This window comes from Neovison vison, chromosome X (genome assembly GCF_020171115.1).
Source record: "Neovison vison isolate M4711 chromosome X, ASM_NN_V1, whole genome shotgun sequence".
Lineage (NCBI taxonomy): Eukaryota > Metazoa > Chordata > Mammalia > Carnivora > Mustelidae > Neogale > Neogale vison.
This window is the reverse complement of record NC_058105.1, coordinates 15,744,324-15,767,141: the sequence shown is the minus strand read 5'-3', so window position 1 is coordinate 15,767,141 and position 22,818 is coordinate 15,744,324. Positions and strand designations below refer to the sequence as shown.

General features: G+C 38.5%; 1 protein-coding gene across 1 annotated transcript; it reads right to left on the bottom strand.

The window, feature by feature from the left end:
• Positions 1-8,264: 8,264 nt before the first annotated feature.
• On the bottom strand, positions 8,265-19,612 carry MMGT1 (membrane magnesium transporter 1; the record flags this gene model as incomplete). The annotated part of the gene is made up of 4 exons (XM_044234683.1): positions 8,265-11,337; positions 12,937-13,040; positions 15,214-15,266; positions 19,288-19,612. Coding segments are annotated over 4 exons (642 nt in total), but the record flags the coding sequence as incomplete, so codon positions are not given.
• Positions 19,613-22,818: the final 3,206 nt, after the last annotated feature.

Genomic DNA, 22,818 nt, shown 5'->3' with positions numbered 1-22,818 from the left:
TTGTAAGATCAAAAACAAGACAAGAGAGGTGCCTGGGTGGCTCGGTCGGTTGGGCATCCGACTCTTGATTTCAGCTCAGGTCATAATCTCATGGGTCATGAGATGGAGCCCCGTATCAGACTTCCCAGTCAGTGAGGAGTCTGCTTGAGCTTCTACCCCTCTGCTCCCTCCTCAGATAAATAAGTAAATCTTTAAAAACAAAATAAAAGAACAAGACAAGAATGTCCACTATCACCATCTCTCTTCAACATTGGACTACAAGAATCCCTAGCTTGCACCCTGAGACAATAAAAGATAAATAAGTTATTTAGCTAAACTAAAAACTCAAAGTAGTCTATAGACAAAGAACTTAACAATGAAGCTAGGTGTAAAATCAACACATAAAAATTGATTGTATTTCTATATAACAGCCACAAGAAATTCAGGAAAGTACACTTTTAATTTGTACATTTTTAATTTACTGTTAAAATTAGCAAAATTATATAAGGATAGATATATAAAGATAGAAATAGTAGTATGTATGGAATATATACACAACAGAGAGAGAGAGAGAGAGAGAGAGAGAGTGTGTGTGTGTGTGTGAGTATGGAATGAATGTAACTAGATGTGTATAAAGTCGATATGTAGATAATTATAAAATGTTATTGAAAGACATCAGAGAATAAATAGGAAACTCAGTGTCCACTTCCTCCACCACTTGATTTAATGTATAAATCTAGCACAATTATAATCTAAACCCCACAGGGGTTTTTACGAAACTTGAGGAGCTGATTCTAAAATTTACATGGAAAAGTAAATGCTCCAAAATAGCCAAGACAAACAAAGAACAAATTAGGGGGACCTGCCTTACTATCCCAAGACTTACTAGCCTTTAGTAATAAAGACAGTGTGCTAGAGATGCAGAGGTATATACATTCAACAACACAGAGACCAGAAAAATTCTCATGAATAGAAGGACATTTGATGCATTTCAGAGATGTCATTTCAGATCACTGGGAAAAGAACAGACTTTTTTTCCTTTGTGCAATACAGGGCGCTGGGACAATTGGCAATCTGCATGAAAAATAATGCAATTGGGTTTCTTCTTCACACCATATACAAGAAATGAAACAATTTTAGATTAAGTACTTAAACATAAAAAACGTGACTGTGGAAGAAATTTGGAAGACTTCAAATTAGGAAAAGATTTCTTAAGGAAGACATAAAAATTGCTAAACATAAAAGGTGGATACAATAGTATTGGCAATACTCTCATGTTTAAGTTTGATGGTAAGTTTACAAACATCCCTTTTATTAAGTTGCATCTTACATAAATGTCCTATATATTTTTGTATGGATGGAATTACCTTATAAAGTGTTTGACTGGAAAAAGAAAGACATACAAAGTATGGCAAAGAAGGAGGTTAGTGTCCTTAATAACCATGGAGGAAATAGGGGCACCTGGGTGCTTCATTTGGTTAAGTGACTGACGCTTTGTTCAAATCAGGTCATGATCTTAGAGCCATGAAATCTAGCCCCATGTTAGGCTCCACACTTTGGGCAGAGTCTGCTTGGTACTCTCTCTCCCTCTGCCCCTCCCCACTGCTCTCTCTCTCTGTCTTGCTCTAAAATAAATAAATAAATCTTTTAAAAGAATAATCATGAAAGAAATAAATCCAACTTCTAGCAGAATTCTAGTCTTACTACCAAATCTGTGGTTTGAAGAAATTTTATAAAAGTAGGGTTAACATTAAAGAAAATCATAAAAAACAAAAATCCTAGAAAGCTGTATTTTTTTTAATGGGTACCTGCTTCATCCCATGAATGCAAAGATGGGTCATCACTTAAAAAGCTATTCTTATAATTTACCACTTTAATACATTAAAGAAAAAATATATGATTATCTCAATATATACTGAAAAAGCATATGATAAAATTCAAGATTAATTCCTAAAATTTAAAAATGATAATAAAGAGTAAGATATAAGGTTAACATACAAAAGTCAATTGCTTTCCTAAATACCAACAATTAAAATTGGAATTTGAAATTTATAAAACAATACCATTTGCAACACCACCAAAATAATGAATAAATATAAATCAAACAAAATATGTACAGGATCTCTATGTGTAAAACCAAAAATCTATATAACAAAGAGATACTCCATGTACACAAATTGGAAGATTCAGTATTAATAAGATTTCAATTCTAACATGATCTATAAATTCAAATTCCAATCAAAATCTTAGCAAGTTATTTTGTAGTTGTTGACAAACAGGCTATGAAGATTATAAGGAAAGATGAAAGACCCTGAATAGCCAACACAATCCTGAAAAATAAAAACGAAGATGGAGGACTCACACTACCCAATTTCAAGACTTAGTGTAAAGCTACAGGAATCAAGAGTATAGTATTGTTGGAAGAGTATACATATAGATGAATGGAACAGAGCAGACAAAGCAGAAATCGAGGTACACATATAGTCAACTCATTTTTGATAAAGAAGCAAAGCCAATTCAATGGAGAAAGCATAGTCTTTTCAACAAATGGTGTTGAAACAATTGGAAGTTCATATGGAAAAACGGAACCTAGACACAGACCTTATATCTTTCACAAAAATTAACTCAAAATAGATCATAGCCCTAAATATAGAGTGAAAAACAATAAAATTCTATAAAAAAAACATAGGAGAAAACCTAGATGATCTTGGATTTGGAAATGAGCTTTTATTTTTTTAATTTTTTTACTTTAAATTTTCAGTTAGTGAGCATACATTGCAATATTGGTTTAAGGAGTGGAATTCAGTGATTCACCACTTGCATGCAATACCCAGTGCTCATCATAAATGTCTTCCTTAATCCTCATGATCCATCTAGCCCATGCCCCACCTACCTCCCTCTATCAACCCTTAGTTCTTTCTCTAACATTAAGAGTCGTTAATGGTAGGGCACCCAGGTGGCTAGTTGCTTGAGCATCTGACCTTTGAATTCCACTCAGGTCATGATCTCAGAATCCTGAGACTAAGCCCCACCTTGAGCCCCATATCAGTCTCCATGCTCAGCGGGGAGTCTGCTCAAAGATTCTCTCCCTCTGCCCCTCCCTCTGCTCTCTCTCTCTCTCTCTCTCTCTCTAAAATAAATAAATAAATCTTTGGAAAAAAGAGGCTCTTATGGTTTGTTTCCCTCTCTCCCTTTGGAAATGAGCTTTTAAATTCAAAACCAAAAGCATGATTTATAAAAGACATTTGGTAAGTTGGACTTCACTAAAATGAAAAACTTCACTGTGATAGACACTGTCATGAGAATGAAAAGATAAGCCACAGACTAGGAGAAAATACTTGAAAAACACACATCTGTATAAGACTTGTATTCAAAATCTACAAAAAACTCTTAAAACTCAACAATAAGAAAACAAACAACACAATTCGAAATCGGGAAAAAGATCCAAAAGACAAACACAGCTGACAAATAAGCATATGAAAAGATACTCAACATCGTTTTCATTAGGGAACTGCAAATTAAAATGAGATATCATGGGGCACCTGGGTGGCTCACCCAGTTAAGTGACTGACTTCTTGGTTTTGGCTCAGGTTGTGATCTTAGGGTCATGAGATCAAATAAATAAATAAATCTTTCTATGAATAAATAAATAAAATGGGATATCACCACACACCTAGTAGAATTGCTAAAACTTAAAACCTTACCATGCCGGCTACTGACATGGATTCAGAGCAATAGGAACTCTCCTTCATTGTTGATGGGAATGCCAAATGGTATAGCTACTTTGCAAGACAGCTTGGCAATTTCTTATAAAGCTGAACATAATCTTACCATATGACCCAGCAGTCATGTACCTTGGTATTTACCCAACTAATATGAATAATTATGTCCACACAAAAACATACATGCAAATGTTTAGAGCAGCTTTATTCATAATTGTCAAAAACTGGAGAAGTTCTTCAATAGGTGATAGGTAAACAGACTGTGGAACATTCATTCAATGGACTATTATTCAGAGATTTAAAACAATGAGCTAAGCCACAGACAGACATGGAGGAATCTTGAATGCATACTTCTAAGTAAAAGAAGCCAGTCTTAAAAGGCTACATAGTGCATGACTCCAGTTATATGACATTCTGGAAAAAGGCAAAATGCTAACAGTAAAAAGACCAGTGGTAAACTGGGGCCTCAGTTGAACAGGTGAAGCACAGGGGATTTTAGAGCTATGAGATTCCTCTATACGATATAGGGCACAAAAAGTGAACCCTAGTGTATATAAATTTTTAGAAATCATTTAGGTCAGGGGAATCCCAGGGTAGAAGGCAGAATGTGACAAAGCAATCTAACTGTATTACAGATCTGTGAAGCTAACACACTGAAGGAGAGGGGGTAAATTTGGAAATAAGTGGGGTCTGTAAGTAAATGGCAACCCAACACATAATCACTGCTCTAGTTGGAAATGTTGTCTTCCATGGGAGAACAGGGTAATGTTTCTGAAACTGTGTATACTGGTTTGTAAGCAATTCAAGTAAACAGGTAGCAGATGGTGGGAACCAGGTTTCTTAGTGTGGGAGTGGGAGTTTGCAGATCAGCAGGAGGGGTGGTTAGAAAGATTTATGTGGTGATGGATGGAACACCAGTATGAATTTGTGTTTCACTTAATAGAAATACAGAGGTTACATCCAGAAATATTTATATGTGTGTATATGCACAGGTTAGCGCATACACATGTATTTTCTTACTCTGTCAGTTCAAAGGGCCTTGAAGCAACAAAACACTGGCAGCACTGGGCACAACTAGGGTCCAGATCCTGGTTTCAAGTACCATCCTTCTCTAAGAGGAACTAGGTTCCCTGGAGAAAAGGCTGATTCCAGGACTGGGGAAGGAAGTATACACAATGAGCCTGGGACGTCTTGTAGTGCCAGAAAGTAAGGAAGTGGAAAACAAAAAAGTCCACAATAATGAGAGTATGTCAAAAGAACACAGGAGCCCAGTGAAAGAGCTCCCAATGTCCAAAACTGGAACAATCTCAACCTCAAAATAAAGTGGTTACATGATAACCTCAAGTATAAAAAAAAATCCAGGGGCCCAAACTCATATAAATATATTGTTTAATAAATTAATAAGTGGGAAAGGAGAAACATATTTCCTGTGCAGAAGAATGCCAAGTAATTGATGTAGATACTCCATCCTTGAGGAAGTGGACCATCATTCCCCACTCCCTAAGTGTAGGCTACGCATAGTGACTTCCTTCCAAAGAGTACAGTATGGAAATGGGGAAGAAAGAGTAGCTTTACAGTGGAGAAACTTGACAAACACTAACTTAGGTGATCAAAAATAACATCAACATAAGTAATGTTAATAAATATGTACCCTTGATAACAAGAGCACACACAATCCTAGTATAAAATGGTAAAGACAGACAAATCCCAATAAAGGAAGATTTTACCAAATACCTGACCATTATTCCTCAAAGCTGTTGAGATCAGGGCACCAGGGTGGCTCCATCGGTTGGGGTTAAGCATCTGCCTTCATTCAGGTCATGATTCCAGGGTCCTGAGATTGAGCTCCGTGTTGCGTACCCTGTTCAGCAAGGAGTTTGCTTCTCTCTCTCTCTCTGGCTACTCCTCCCTCCAACTTGTGCTCACTCTCTCTCTCAAATAAAATCTTTAAAAAAAAAAGAGCTGTGATCAGAAACAAGGACCATGTAAGAAACTGTCACAGCCAAGAAAACCTAAGAAGACATCACAATTAAATGTGATGCAATATCCTGGATGGAATCCTGGAACACAAAAAGGACATTAAGTAAAATCTTCAGAAACTTGAATAATAACTGTAGTTTATATATAATGTATCAATATTGGGTCCTTCCTTGCATCAAATGTCTCATGGTAACCTAAGATGTTAGCAGTAGGGGAAACTTAGTATGGGTTATTTGAGAACTCTGCACCATCTTCCCAATTTTTCTGTAACTCTAAAACAGTTCTGGAAAATAAAGTTTATTTAGAAAATACCATTTTAAAAGAAGAGGTAGGGGGACTATCTAAAATTAGAGACTGGAGAGACACACTAACCAATGTAATTTGCAAACCTTGGTTGGGGCAGCTATGAAAGTCATTCTGGGGACACATGGGGAAATTTGAATATAATATTGGATGGTTCACCATTTTCTTCTGTGTGAAAATGGTATCGTGGTTAAATGGGAAATGTCCTCATCTTATAGGAACAGTGCATTAACATATTTCGGGATGTCATGGTGTCCCAAAGTGTGATTATGAAATCCACACTTACCATGAACTATTCAGGAGGGGTCAAAAGCACATTTGGAGATAACAAAAGCAAAAGTGGAAAAATGTTAGCAATGGTGACTGAAAAGTATATTGGCATTCCTCATATTATTCTTTCACAATTTCTGTAAGTTGGAAATTTTTCAAAATAAAATTTTAGAAAAATATCAGTAGGATTCTAGGAATAGACAAAATGATACTAAGATCCCTCTGGAAATATAAACATACATGAATAACTAGAAAAGGTCCTGAAAATAATAATAATGCAGTATGGACTAGCAATGTAAAATATGAAAGTGTACAGCAACTTAAAATAATTAAAAGACTGGTAATTTACATAACAGATTGCAGAGCTCAGAAATAGATCTAAATATACCCAGAAATTCAGTGTATGGATGAAGATGGCTTTTCAAATCAGTGTGGGGAGAAAAGTAAGAAAGTGGGGTTGGGATAACCAGATAGCCATTTGGGGAGAAAAATATTGAATCCTTACCTCACTCCTTCTACCTAAATAAAGTCCAAACGAACAAAGATTTAAGGGTTAAAAAAAAAAACTTAAAAGTACTGGAAAAATACATTAAATTTATTCTTAAATGTAAAGAAGGCCTTTTTAAGCAAGGCAGCAATCCCCAAAGCCATAAAGACTGATACGTTTAACTACATAAATAAGTAAATAAGTCTGAGGAAAATACTCTTAGACATATGACAATGGACCAATTTTCTTAGCTTACAAAGCGCTCATACAAATCAATAAAAAGCAAATCATCTAATAGAAAACAGAACATGACCACACAGTTCACAGAAAATGAAATGTAAGTTATCAATAAGCATGACGCAAGATATTGTTTATTCCGTTTCAGATGATCAAATGTTTAAAAGCTTAGTACCCAGTATCAGCATGGGCCTTGGAAATAATTGTTCTTACAAATTACATGTGGGAGAATAACTGGGCCAAGATTCCTGGAGAACAATTTGGCAATAACTACTTAATTGAAAATGAAAAATACCCTTTGATCAGCAATTCTATTGCTAAGAATTAACTCCATGGGTATAATCTCATTATATGTGTAAGTATGCTCACTGCAATATGGTTTAGAAGTAGTAAAATATTGAAAACCTGAGATCCCATCAGTGTTTGAACATTTGTAACACATTCCTACATTGGAATACCACACAGTCATTAAAAATAATGAGGTATTTCTGTATATTCTGATACAGAAAGATCTTATAAGACACAGGTAGCAAAAACAGCAAGGTACAGAAGAGTGTATACAGTGTGATTCCATTAACAAAAAGTTTTTAAAACATGTGTTTGCTAGGAAATAATTTTTACCCCAAATGAATATACAGGAAACTCTAAGCTGGTTACCTTTGGAGAGAGGCATTAGGCACGAGAGAGAAGGGGGCAAGTTTTAATGGCATGCCTTTCTGCACCATCTGATTTTTTTTGTTTTTGCCACATACGTATATCGTCTTTATTTTTCCTTTTTTAAATAATATTTGATTTGTAGGTTATTTTGAGATATTTCTAGGTAGATTTGAATATTGCTAGTGCTATTTTTCAAAATACTCCAAATAGGTGCCAAGTTTTACAAACCAGAACTTCCCCTTGGGTTTTCATCAGACTCTGGATTTTCCCGCTGATGCTTTTAATCATAATGATTTCCCGTTAAGTGTAAAGTTATAACAAATTTGTGATGGAATGATTGGGCACTGCTACTCAAGGACTGAAATTCTTATACCCCAAAGGTCCTTTGATAATTTATAAATATAAATGAGATTACACATTCTATTTCAACTCTAAAAAAAACCCATAAAATTGTAATTCGACTTTACATGTACAATAAAAAGTAAAGTATCCATTGAATTTAGTAGAACAGCATCACACTGGAAAAAAATACAGTCATAAAATTACCTCTTACATTTTTCTGGGGACAGAGAAGCAGAAGAGAATGAGATTTAAAAAACAAAAACAAAAACAAAAACCACTACCAAAAACAGGGTGAGACAATCATTTATTTATTGGACAGGGCAAGGCCATTTAAAGAGAGGAAACATATCCAAAAGAAGGTGTTTAGCTTGGTGTTACAGGCATCGATGTTCACAACAAACAACACTACTCAATACATCATGGAAACAGGCCACATACAACTAGGAAGATGCTGTCATGCCACTCAAAAATAAGCCACAGTGCTTAGGAAACAATCATTAGGGAGTTACAGAGCATCATGGTCTCTAATCCGCCGATCTGCATTTTCTGTGGCTGGGCCACTAGTCCATAGCATTTGGCTGGTTCCCTAGTTATTAAGAAGTCTCTTCCTACATTTTAGAGAGCCGTCCAAGAGTGCACACTTCTGAATGTCACTAAAATGGCAGTCAACTGCAGGCTTAATTAGCTCACATCACTACATTTTTCAGGGGGCGGGTGGGAAACTACCCTAGGTAGTCATGGACTGTCTCAAAGCATTATAAATAAAATTCTGAATTTAATCCATTTAGCACTGTTATGATGCACCCAAATCACCTTTAGTTCTATGGTACATATTGGAAAAAGAAAACAAATTCACTGGAGGAAACTGAAGAAGAAATTTGGGAAGCTCACCTGGCCCGAGGTATACAAGCTACTAGCAAAGTTAGACGCACCTGAAAACTATGTCAATTATCTGCCAAATCCTCAGGCATCATTTTTACTGGGACTTTCCTGACTGGGCAGGCAAAGATTTCCATATCTATTCTAGAGACTAGGCAAAATATTATAAAAAGCAGTATATCATGAGTGCTTGGTTACAAGGGAAAACCATTCAGCCTAAGATTGATGAAGAAACGCGGTTAAGTGTCTGGCCCTCCCTACTCCCCATCTACTGATTTGACAAACCACTTCCTTCCACAGCGATCCCAGTTCTCAAGGGGAGAAGTTCTCACTCCACACAGAACACAAAACTATACTTGGGAAGCCAGTCACTAAAGACCAGATATTGTACGAATCCATTCATAATAAATGACCAGAATAGGTGAATCGATAGAGGCAAAAAGTAGTTCAGTGGTTGCCCAGGGCTGGGAGGCACTGGGGCAGGGGGATAGGAGAGGCACCCGCTAAAGGGTACAGGGTTTCTTTTAGGGGTGATAGAAATGTCCTAAAATGCATTGTGGTAGTGGTTGCATCATTTCACAAATATCTGACAAAACCACTGAACTGCACCCTTTAAATGGCTGCACTGAAGGTATGTGGATAATAAAAAAAGGAAGGCCGCCCCCAAAGAGAAGAGGCTCTTTCAAATCAAGTCATACCTGAGGAAATGGCAGGCAAGCCTGATGGGAGGAGCTTGTTTCTCATACAATATTTTGATTTAATTATCATCACATTAACCCCTGAATTCCGTTTTTAACTCATTTCTAAATTATCTTAGGCTAATCAGCAGATTTCTAACTTTGTTCTCCTTAGAGAGCAGAGTCAGTGTTCCACAGATTGGGTTGGCAAAACAAAACTAATCAACAGTAAAAGCTCAACGACAAAAGAGTCTCATGCCTTGAGGCTATGTGTTACCCGGCAGAATAGAAGAGCAGAGGTCCATTTCTAATGGGAAAAATGCCATCAAGCAGAAGGGCATCTTAGGACTCTTGCCAAAAGCATATTGCTTTTCAAGTCTGCATAGTTATTCCCTTTGCACCTACACAATTCAAAGAAAGCAATGTTTTCATACCTGTACAGTTCAACAAAAGCAGCCTTCTCTACAAAGAAGCGTTCAGCTCCCTGCAGATCAAAGGGCTAGCCAAATTTCCGAAGCCAAAATTACTGTTTCTAAAAAAAAAAGGTCTACTCTGTCTCCTCATCCTCATCTTCGGCAGCATCCAACAAAGATGGAAAAACTCTAAGCCGGCTAATGAATCCAAAGCTATAAAACAGTTTCTTAAATGACATTAATGGCTTTTCATTGAAGATACTAGTTCCAAATATTTAAAACATATTTTTCCCAATGCCTTTGAAGCCTACCTTTGATGAGAAGTTTCCTTTAGTTTTACTAATTTGCAAGTTTAGTATGCAATAAAATAACAGAGACTTTGAATAAGTTAAACTGGCTGATGACAAGTAATCAGTTTTCTTCAGTGATTACTATTCTACACAGGCAAGATAATTCATGAAATCATGAAGGGTCTTGTGGTCTATCTTCAACTAGTCTTTAACTACTTAATCAATTGGGGAAATTTCTGACAGAGAAATGAAGAGAACACAAGTAGCTTTATACCAAGTTGAATTTGTTAAATATATTTATGACAAAGAATTTCTGACACAAGAATTACTCACTGCACACAGAACCCCAGAGAAGTGATGAAACAAGACAGCCGATGTTAGAAGGTATATGGGAGTGGGGGTGGGGCAAGAAGTCATGAGAAATTGAAAACTGGCAAGAAGCTGCTGAAGCAGAGCCATTTTTTAGGGGTCATAAGAAAAACTGATAAGCCACCATTTTGGTCTCTTTAGAGAAGTCCATTTGTTGTTAAAAACCAAAGACTTTTTAACTTTCATTCATGCTGCAAAATGCAGTAGTCACATTATTTCCAAAAGGATCCTAAAAACTCAAGTGCAAAAGAAATCTAAGAAAATAAATAATTACAAAATCATCAACATTTTTCAAAGAAATGTGCTCAAAACAGTGTCTTTTACAAAAGATATGGGTTTTTTTTAAATGGAAAAAAGAATTCTCTCTATGAAAGATCAGACTCATTTCACAGATAATTTATACTCCATTAATGATTTGATTGACAGTGTACGAACAAGGGCCATAGACTTTTTTTAATTAGGTCTGAAAGATCAATATAATATAAATACTGATGATGGGGGGAGTGTTTTATACCCCAAACTCCAATATTCCAGCTCTGTGTCCTGTCCTGTTATGATAATTTGTAAAAATCTTAACGACGCAGTGATTCAAGTTTTCGTAACTTCAATGATGTGTTCGAGGACAATGCATCTTGATTTGAAGAGTTTGCTGTATCCGAAGGCCGGAACAGTACTCGACCACGATGATTAAATACATAAAATGATGGGTGATTCCTTAATGTGTCAAATGTCCTTAAAAGAAAAAAAAAGCATCCACTTTAGATACACCTGTACAAAAGCCTATTTGAAAACAAGCAGGCTTCTGACGAATTATGAATTTGCTATGGGTTATAGTCTTAACTAAGTTTAAATCCATGAGATCAGGCGACACATAGCGATCATACTGTGTCTCGTGTTTGTTTGTTTCTGTATAAGGAAAATAAGAAACCTGGAAAAGCAACATAAAGCTCTCAAATCTTTCAGCCACTCCTTCCAAGGTGCCTATGACTATAACACAAATAATCGCTCAGCTTTAATCACCTCTGTAAATCTTAACACTAAGTAGCCCATGCCAAATAGTCTTTAAAAAAAACAATACATAGATTGTACCCTTGATTATTTTCATTTGGCCCTCACTATTCAAGCAATACGATCATTTCACAGATCTGTTTCCAAGAATCTTTCAAGTACAACAACAAAAAAAACTCGTTTTGGCCCTTCTGTACCTACTGTTGTCCAAACTCATATATTTTGCTACCACCTACTAAATTTATATATTTTGCTACCACCTACTTAATGCCATTCTGTTTTACTTCTTTCTTTCCTGGCCCTTTGCCTATGATTCTTGGTAGACTCTTTGTAAGAACTATAGTGGGTGGTGATAGTCGAGTATCCTTTCTTCTTTCCCAGCGAGCTATGTATAGTCGAAAAAAGTTCACAAACACCTAAGTGTATGGCTTTTAGTATTGGTTTGTTTAAACACGATTTTCCTGCAAAAAAGAGAACTCTGGCTTGATAAAAACTCCAATTTCAAAGCCAGCCCACCTAAAATTCCAAGCATACTCCCACATATAACAGGAAGCCTGACATGTAACTATCTAAAATGTAAACTGAAAAGTAAAAGTAACAAGGGGGTGAGTTTCCTCTAACAAATAAATGTTTATTGTGAACCCTTCTGAGGACACATTGCAAAGGGTTAAAAGTGCCAGGCTCAAGAAGGTAGGTAAAGTCCAGAGATGGAATTGAACAAAGCTAAAGAATAACTTTATGAAAGTAGGAAATACGGAAAAGAAAAGCAAGCCAGGTTCAAGAAAATAGCTTAGAAGCAGCACAAGAGAAAACAGAAAACAGAATAACAAATATATTGTAATCCAAGAATAGGAAAGGGCCAGAGAGCAGTTTAGGTCACAGTCTAGGCTCAAGTGATAGAGAAAATGGACCAAAAACCCCTATTCTTCCAAAGACTAAGCTGGGACATGCAGATAAAAAGAGGGAAAAAAATGGAAGGGTGTGGGAGAGGAGGGAAGGAAAAAAGAAGGGATGACAGGAAAACATTTCTGAGGGAATATCTTCCTATTTACCTATTCCCTCCCACCCATCTAACCAATAAATAATTTTAAGCAAATATAACATGACCTCTGAGTCTAATGTCAATCATCTGTCATTCAACTTCCATTTTTCTGTCGTATCAAACACTGCCTCGATATTTTGACCTCATTATTCACACAAACTGCACCATCAAAATGTAAAAGCAAAATCAACTTTTATGTACCAGAAAACATACACTTGAAATTACATAAATGAAATAAAACCCTTATGAATCGAAATGCCTATGAAAAGGGAAAGACTTACTTATTTTTTAGTTCTGAAGTGGCATCCATGTCTTTAAATTCTCCTGCAATATGAACTATACCATAACAGGTAACTGCAAAGGCCAGAAGTGTCTGAAGAACTATCTGTGAGTATAAAGATTGAGATTATCAAATAACATAAAAATATTGTCATAAAAATTTACAATTTTCCCTCCATCTCTTTTTAGCCTCTGACAGGTATTTCTCCCAGATCCTATCAAGGAGTTAGTTCTCGCTTTAAATAATCTGAGCTCAGACACAATAAAATCTTCCATAAATTCTGTGTATCAGTGGAAAAATACTTCTAGGTTTTGCTCCAATAGCAAACAGGTACTAAGCTATTCAGAACTCATTTACCAACTATTACCTGCTTCCAAGAGCAACTAAGAATTTGTTAATGTATTATTGTTAAATATCATTGAGTATGAAAAAGAATACCCCTGGACCCACCACCCAGCTTAAGAAATAAAACTACCAGTACCTTTCAAGTCCCACGTGTCCCTCTCCAATTATATCCTTCACCAACCCCCTCAAAGTTAACTACTGTACTGAACTGCATATTAATCAATTCTTTAAGGCTTTTCTTTATAATTTTACCAGCTATGTATGTACCTCTAAAATGTGTATTGCTTACTTTTCCCCATTTTTGAATATTTAGGGAGATTCATCCCTGTTGTAGTATATCCTTGCAGTCATTCACTTTTACTGCATTTTATATTTCATTATATGAAAATACCACAATTTATTTATTCCACTGCTGATGGCTGTGCGGGCTGTTTTCTGTGTGTTACTTTTACAATGACAATAGAGATATCATGCAGTAGGTCTCCTGGCACATGGGAGTAGAATCACTGGGGGAGGGTATACCCATGTTCAACTTCATTAGGTAATACCAAAATGTCTTCCAAAGAGGTTGTGCAAGCAAAAACTTGCAATATTTGATATTAACCAACTTGGGATTATAGACAGGCACATTTGATTTTTATTGTGATTTTTCTGTATTTTTCAAATTTCCCAATTTGTAAACAGAAGCAAGCTATATTAAACAGATATAAATGAGGGACACCTGGGTGGCTCAGCCGGTTAAGCATCTACCTTTGCCTCAGGTCGTGATCCCAGGATCCTGGGATTAAGTCCCACATGGGGCTCCCTGCTCAGCAGGGAGTCTGCTTCTCCCTCTGCCTGCTCTGCCTGCTGCTCCCCCTACTTGTGCTCTCTCTCTCTGAAATAAATAAAATCTTTTTAAAAAATAGATATAAATGGATATGTGTGCGGTGTGGGGGGGTAACCTACCACACTGCAAAGGTGATAGGAGAGTGGCTTAATAGTCCCGCCCATCATAACTTTTATTACAGACAACTATAGTCAAAATTAGCCACAAGCTATTACTCTAACTTTCTAAATTAAAACTAACGACACATGTTATACCAGCTTACACATTCCCACCACCAGTGTACCAAGACCTATTTCATATAATGCAATCACAGACACTGTGAACAAGAATGTGGCAAATCTGTAAGTTATCATGAAGTTATGTCAAGATAAATAATGTTAAGTAATAAAAGGCTAATTATAAAACTATACATATATACATGTAGATAACTTTTTAAAAGAAAAACTCTTTTGATTAGGTGAAACTATACATAATGTAAATCAAGACCGCTGTTTGTGCACAGTGGGTAAGCTGAACCACTGACATGCTCCAAACTGGTAGGAGGAGCAGCAGAACTGCTGAGCAGTGAGGTCACTTGTCATTTTTGATTTTATGGGGTCAGTCTTACTTTTTACACTTACTGCTTGATTCTGTTATAAAGAAGTTACTATTTTGTCATTTAAAATCCATTCGAGATAAACAAAATGATGAGTGAAGTTCACACTGTCATTTCAGCTTAAAAAAAATTCCTTGTTTTTCTTTACTTTTGCCACCTACATATATGTCCATAAACAATGTTTAGTTTTGCTTGTTCTTAGACTTTACATAAAAAGGAACTTTGCTAAGTAAAATAAAGTCAAATAATCAACTTTTTAAGTCCATCTCAGACTATGAACAGAACAACTTCTAGAATGACTACTTAAACTACAGTTCTAGAAACCAAACAGAAATCTTTTGTTTCCAAATCTTTGGGGTTTACAATGAGTGACAAATAGTAAAGTAGTGAACAGATGTTACTTCATGTCTGGAAATTTTTTAAGAGAACAATAACCAGCAAAAAATTATTATAAGCTATGTGGCTAATTTTTAAAATATATTTTAACGGAATATAAATGACCAACTTACATCTATTGGCAGTGATTCATCTTCCTTTTCTGTTAATCGCATATAAGAACGATCTATAAACCAGAAGCATACCATTAAGGAAATTGTAGCCCATTTTTCTTTCTTAAAATGCAAGCAAATCAATATACCAAAGAAGCGGCTGACTTATATGCTACATAAAGTAATGCTAATCCCGGATTCCTCAAAAACCTCTATCGCCTTAGCCAGTCAGCCTGATCTTGAACTATTTTACTTTCATCATGACCTGCTTTGTCACCTTATAAAACACCGTAGAGTGAAAGGTGAACAAGTAAGAGGAAGAAATACCTAAACGTATTTTTTTTTCTTTCGGTACTATGGGAAAACTAGAATCCTCTGAAACTAACAGTTTCTTTCACTAAATGGTCAGAGAAATCACAGTTATTTAAAAACGAATAATCCTACAGAAAATCTCAACTCTTGATACAGCACCGCCATCACGTAGTATGAATAAAGTAATATTGGTACAGACATGCTTTTTCCGGAGAGAGTATGTTGGGGCAGTGGTGGAACAGGAGAAGTTCCAGAACATCAATTTCTGCCTCTCTGATTAAATCATAATTCTGCTGTTGCCTTAGCCTCAGAAAGCAGCAAGGTATTAAAGAAAAGGACCAGGATTTGGAAGCTGATCATCCGGGATCATAAAACCAGCTCCTCTACTTCCTGTCACTCACTGACTTTATATCATCAAACCTTAAGACATTCTGGTGCATTGTAACATGTATCTCAATTTCAGACTGTTGAAATGTAGGAGTGGGAGGGGGAGTGTATCTTGGAATCAAAGAAATACAGTATCTTTCTACTGCCTAACTGTCTGCAACAGTAAAGTGGGGGATAATGGGAAGATTAAATTAGACACATGGTAGCCATTCTGCCATAACAAAGTTCATCCCAGCAAAGGTGAGCATGCCTTAGCACAAAGGTGTGTTATCTGCAGCTACCATCTGACATGACACAATTAGCTTCAAAGGTAAGTATTAGTCTTTTTCAAACATGAGCATTATAAAGTGGTCCCACTGCAGGGACAAATGCCACAAGGCATTCTCATCTCATCAGAAACACAAAAACACAAAATCCTAATTCTAGAAAAACCTGGCACAATCCCTACTTAACAATGTGCTGTTGACTTAAAAACCCAAATTGCTGTGAGTGAACATGCAGCCACTCTTAAAAGACAATGTGTTTAGAGACATTTCTAAGTTTTATCTTACAGGTTTAACATTAGGACCGGTGTAAAAGAAACATCAATCCAATACTAAAAATAGGTTTGGCTAACTTCCTACTGTCTGTTCAATTCCTAGCCAGCTTTCTTCTTTGCATGCAGCCTAATCTGATTCGAACAGTACCTCTAACCAGGCATTTCCTCATCTGTAAAATGAAGGGGTTGGACTTCAGTCATCTCCTTGCTCAAGTACTGTAAAATTTTACAGCTGAAGCCAACTGTAGAAAATGACGCAGTACTACACAGTATCCTGATCTCTAGGGTAGTGTTTCTCAAATGAATGTGTAGACAGATCTCCTGGGGATCTTATTAAAATGCAGATTGGGATTCAATAAACTCTGGGGCGGGGCCTGAGTTTCTGCATTTCTAACAAGCTCCCAGGCAATTCCCTGGAGGCTGGTCTGCTGAACACCCTTGAGCAGCAAGGCTCTAAGGTATTTCCTTAACCCTCTGTCCCCCACCTCCCATCCCAGCCTGGCTCCATGCATCCTGACATACTCTTAGCAGAGCATCTATAGCACTTTATTGTGATTATTTATTGATTCCACTTGACTTTGAACTCCCTTAGGGCATCACTGTACCTCTGGCACCTAAGCACAGCGCTATTTCAACTACTTACACAAAACTGAATTTCATAAAGCAGTGTAGCACACAGGCTCTAGAGTCAAACTGCCTGTCTTTGAATCCTGGCCCCACCATCATCTCTGTCAGTTTGTGCAAATTTCCCAGCTATGCGTGTCTCAACTTCATCTTTCAAGAGTGATAACAACAGCTACGTCACAGGGCTTTGGGTAGGACTGAATTAGATAATACATGTAAAGCGCTTAGTTCAGTGCCTGGCACACAGTAAGCATTTAATAAGCGTTAGCTATAATATTGCTATCATTAAAGACTGGAGATTTGGAGAAAGTGTCACAAAATACAGAAGACCGGGGAAACATGACAACCAAATGTAACGTGATACCCTGCTTGATTTCTGGAACAGAAGACTTTATTGGAAAAACTGGTAAAACCCAAAAAAAAAGTTTGACTTTAGTTAGTAGTATTATACCAATATTAGTTTCTTAGTTGTGACAATATACCATGGTAATAGATGTTACAATGCAGGACACTGGGTGGGGGATATATAGTAACTGTACTATCTTTGCAACTTCTCTGCAAAATTTCAAAATAAAAATGTATTTAAAAAATAAAGCTGAGTTTCGATCAGACAAACGTCAATACATGTATGTAAAAAGTAGTTAAAATAACTGGATCATTTTAATTCTACATAATAAACAAAAGGTTTTATCTTGAAAAAAATTAGAGCTTTGAAGGAATTCACATTTCATTTTCTACTTTATTCCTAAGATGGAAAGTAATCTAGCAAATGAATTAAGTTCAACTTTGAATTCACTTCCTTCATTTGACTAATTTATTGAGTACCTACTGTGCGAAAACATTGTGCTAGGCATGGAATCACAGCAATGAATAAAATGGGCTGCCCTTGTGGGCTCTACAATCTAAGACAGAGGTTAGCAAACTTTTCCTTAAAGAGTCAGATAATAGGGACGCCTGGGTGGCTCAGTGGGTTAAAGCCTCCGCCTTCGGCTTGGGTCATGATCCCAGGATCCTGGGATGGAGCCCCACGGTAGGGCTCTCTGCTCAGCAGGAAGCCTGCTTCCTTCTCTCTCTCTCTCTGCCTGCCTCTCTGCCTACCTTGTGATCTCTATCTATCAGGTGGATAGGTAAGGTCTTAAAAAAAAAAAGAGTCAGATAATAAGTATTTGGGGCTCTGCAGGCCATCTTGTGTCTGTGTCAACTACTCAACTTCTCACTTAGAAAGGAGCCAGACAATACCTAAATGAATGGTGTAGCTGTCTATCAGGGAAACTTCATTGATGGACACTGAAACTTGGATTTTATGTAATTGTCATGGATCATGAAATGATATTCATTTGCTTTTTCCCCCAACAAATTAAAATGTGAAAACATTCTTAGCTCACTGCAAAAACAGGAGAGAGGCTGCATTTGGCCCACACGCAAGTTTGCTGACCCCTGGCCTAGTAGAGAAGGAAGACCACAAAAAACGAATCAGCTGTCTCAAGGCAGCTATACCTCCTCTGCTAGACTCCAAGTTTCTTCTTGATGATACAATAGTAAGTGTATGTTAAAGTAGTTTTACTTTATTCTTTTAAACTTCCCAGTGACTGTGACACAGAAAAAGCAGGAATTAATATCCACCTCAATGAAGGCTCAGAGAAGGGACATGACTTGCCCAAGGTCACACAGATTTAGCGGTAAATCAAGTTTTTCAGAACCAGTCCTCCAGACTCCCAGTCCAGTGCTCTTTCTCCTGTAACACAGGGCCCCCATGAGGCAAACGGTCACTTAACTTCTCACTCTACCTGGACAGCCAGGAGCGCCCAAGATGTTGTCCACCTAGTTGTCATGGGACCATGAGCACCCGAAGTCTTCATTCTGACACTTTGCCTGCTCAGCCCCACGCTGGATCTGACATCACCTATCCCGCATTCCCCAAAAGACTGCCTTCCTGGTCACCCCGCAGGCGGAGAGACTCCCTCTTTGCCCACCCTGCAGTCAGCTCAGAGCCCTCTCTCCCAGACACCCTCTTCCCCTTCCACCCCTGCTGCACTCTCAGGTGCCCGTCTCCTCAAACTCAGACTCCGAGCCTTCCACCGGGAAGCCCCACGCCGCTTCTCGAAGTCACCCCCCAACTCTAAGGGCTCAAATGACCATTCCTGGGACACCCGGTCCGACACTCCCTCAGGGTGCTCCCACACACCGCCCCCGGAGTCCCACACAGGAGCGGTCGCTGTCCCCCCGGCACTTACGCTGCGCAGCGGAAAAGGCCGCGTGGGCTAGGGCAAAGAGGCCGACGCCCACCAGCCCCTTCCACAGTGACGGCGCCATGATTCCGGAGGAGCAGCAGCCCAACAAAAGAGGCGAAGGGCGGCGGAGCTGTTCCTTCTTCCACTGGCGGGTGTCCGCGCAGCGCAGAGAGATGACGTCACCGAACCCCTGGGCGCGAAGTGCCTCAGAGGTGGAAAAACCAAAGAGCCGTGAGAAAGCGGAAGCAGGAATGCCGGGAAGAAGGGGAAAGCGACACGGAATAAGGTCCGCGAGTGACCACGAGCCGAGCTTGCGTGCGCTGTCTCTCCGTGGGGGGCGGAGCTAAGCGGAGAGCGTACCGAAGGAGGCGAAAGCGGATCAATGGGGAAGCGGAGCGGAAGGGCGCCAGCGAATGAGCGCGGGCCGCGGGGCAAGGGGCGGGGCCTGAGGAGAGGCCCGGGCGGGGCTGAGGGGCGCGGCTCGGGGAGAGCTGGAGGCGGAGGTTCGAGGCTGGTGGCACTGGGTCTCTACTCCTTGCTGGGGGGGTTTGTTTGCTTTGCTTTTCCCTCCGGCTGGGTCCTTTGTTTTCTGCCGGCCTGTCCAGTGCTTCAGCCCTCTGGGAGCCAACACTGCTGAAGGCGGCAAGGTTGTGAAAGCGAAGAGGCGGGTGGGGTGTAGAAGAGAACAACCCGGTATTTGGAACCCCAAACACGTGGCACGCGTGGGATGCTCCGTAAAAGTTAGTTTCTCCTTACCTTCAAAAGGTCTTGAAGAAAGACTCGTGTCCGAAGGAGTGTGGTGTCACGCGGGAGGGTTTGTCCTGAAGAGAGCCAGTTTAGGGAGAAATGAAAGGGGAGGAATAAAGGACACGCAAAACGCCAGCCCATCTCGTCTGTCTCCGATCAGAAAAAAAGTGTACTCTCCCTCTTTGATTTGTCTTTGTCTGCTATCCCCTAAAATGCACACAGTCGTTAGTGAGACTCTCCCTTTCTTTCATTCTGCTCTCCTTTGGCGAGCTTACCTCTTCATTCCCACCCCTTCAGCTACCGTCGATAACACCGTAATTCCAAAGAGACATCGCGATCTCAAATGTCTCTCTTTGGCTCCAGACCTGGATTTCCAGATCCGCTAATCGCTTACTTCTATCCTGCGGCACTTCGAGCTTAATATGGCCAAGACGGAATTCATCCATTTTTCCAAACTCTGCACCAACTCCTCCTGTGCCCCCTGACTGATAGGCACAGCGTTGTAAGCAGCATGTCACAAGGTAAATGCCCTCAGTCCTGTCAGGATTCTACTTTTGAGCTGCATCAATTTTGCTAACTCTAATATACTCAAAGAGAGTTTACTAACTCTCATATACTCAAAGGACACGCCTTTTAAATTTGCAATCTTACCATTCCTGGCCCCCTTAGCCTGCTCTATCTCTGTATCACCCTCTGAAATATTCTATAATTTACCTGTTTATTATGTTTGTTGTGTTATTATTGTTCACTTTCTCTCTTCCACCATTGGAATGTAAGTTCCAATAGGACAAATATTGTGTTCATTATTTTTCTCTGGGCCCACTCCAATTCTTTCACCTCTAAGCCAAGATTTGACACGGTACTCAATCAGTGTCAAGTACAGTGTAATGTATTCCTTACAAATGTAGGCGTATTTATAAACCACACAATCAGGAAGAACCAGGAAATAATCTTCCTGTACTTGACAGGAAAGTGCTTCCTTCACCCCAGGAAGTGGCAAAATAGAAAAGGTAGTTGACCAGAAAAAAAAAAGTCTTAACCCTTGGTTTTAGCTTTGATAATGGTCAAATTTAAAATAGCCTTTTCAGGTATCTTACTAAATTATCTCTGCTAATATTAATTTATTCAAAGCAGAAAAATCATTAGGTTTCTTAAGGGAGCTGAGGTCTGGTTCCTTTCCTTTGAAAAGATGAGGTTACAGAAAAAAGAGAGAGCCGGTAAGAAATCTGGTATTTCTATAAGCCACCATACATTATCCTAGTCTTCAGGGCAGTGGGCAAGCATTGAATTTTGTTTTGTCCACTACAGTCTAAGATACATGCCCCCATTCTCTTCTTTTGAATATCTTACCCATGTGCAGAATGCAAAAGAAACTAGGCTAGTTTCACATTTTCTAGAAATAAATGGTTAACTCCTATTCAGGGAGTGGGATTTTAATGGTCTCATCTGTAGATTTTAACATGAAGGGAAGCCAAGGTATTCATTCAGAGTCATAGTTACCAAAGATTGTATCATTCAAATAAGTACCTTGGGTCCAGTCACACATTGTTTTTTAGGTTGGAGTTCATTCCAAAGGTGCAAGGTACAGCTAGGGGCAGCACTGTTTTCATGAGCTTTTAGAACAGAAGTCAAATTTCATGTGAAAGAACACTTAAATTCCTAGGTGACCCCAAAAGTGCCTTTAGTTTTCCTAAAGAAACAGTCATTTTCCATATGCACAGAGGATACATGGTGTGGATTTGTTAAAGGCGGGGATAATGATCTCTAAAGCATTTCCAACCCAGATGTTATTTATGAAGGCGCATCACGTCTTCCCAGGATAGTCTGTTGAATAGAGAAAGCACTGCAATCCCAAATTATCTTCAAGTTAATTAATTTGGTTACATGCTACCCAACTAGGCGAGTGACTTCATACATCACTCAGTTGTGCCTCCATTTCCCACACACATTCTCCCTCTTTCCAGCACGCTCTGTCCTTTCCTACCTAGTTCAAAAACCGACTTTCCCTAGGAATACGTTGCTGTTATAGGTATGTGTAAAGGAACATATCTACTGTAAGTACTAAACCTTTCTTCAAACTATTTATACTTATTTCAACCTCCCTGGGTAACTAATTCTAGAATTTTACTACCTGCTGGGTAGACTAGTATTTTTAACATTTATATTGAAATTGCATCATCTCTTTTTTATTTTTTTACAAAAATGGTGTGTGTTTGTGTAAGAAGTTCAAACAATGAAACCATGTATCCCTCTTAATGTATTAAGTGGCCCCTTGGCATCTCGCATTTTGAATCTCAGTAAATAAGACTGTGGTTACTTGATTCATATCTTTGAAGACTTGTTTACTGAAAGATTTATACTCCTGTGGTTAAAAGTATATGCTTTAGAAACAGATGGGGTTTGAATCCTGGCTTCTCCTTTACTATCTGGGAGATTGGGCAAGTTATTTAACTTAACTGTGCCTCAATTTCCTCATCTGTAAAGTGGAGATAATAATAGTACTTACCTGGTGAGATTGTTCTTAGGATTGAGGGAGACAACACATCGAGTTGTTTAGAATAATCCCACTTGGGGTAGGAAGGGTGCTCCTACTGGCTGGCTCAGTCGGTGGAGCATACGACTCTTGATCTCCAGGTTGTGAGTTTGAGCCCCATGTTGGGGATGGAGATTACTTCAAAAAAATAAAATCTTAAATAAAAAGAATAACCTCACATGGTGAGTACTCAGTAAGTGTTAGCCATTATCATTCCTGCTGCTGCTTCTGTAGAGTCTTCTAGCAATTTTTCC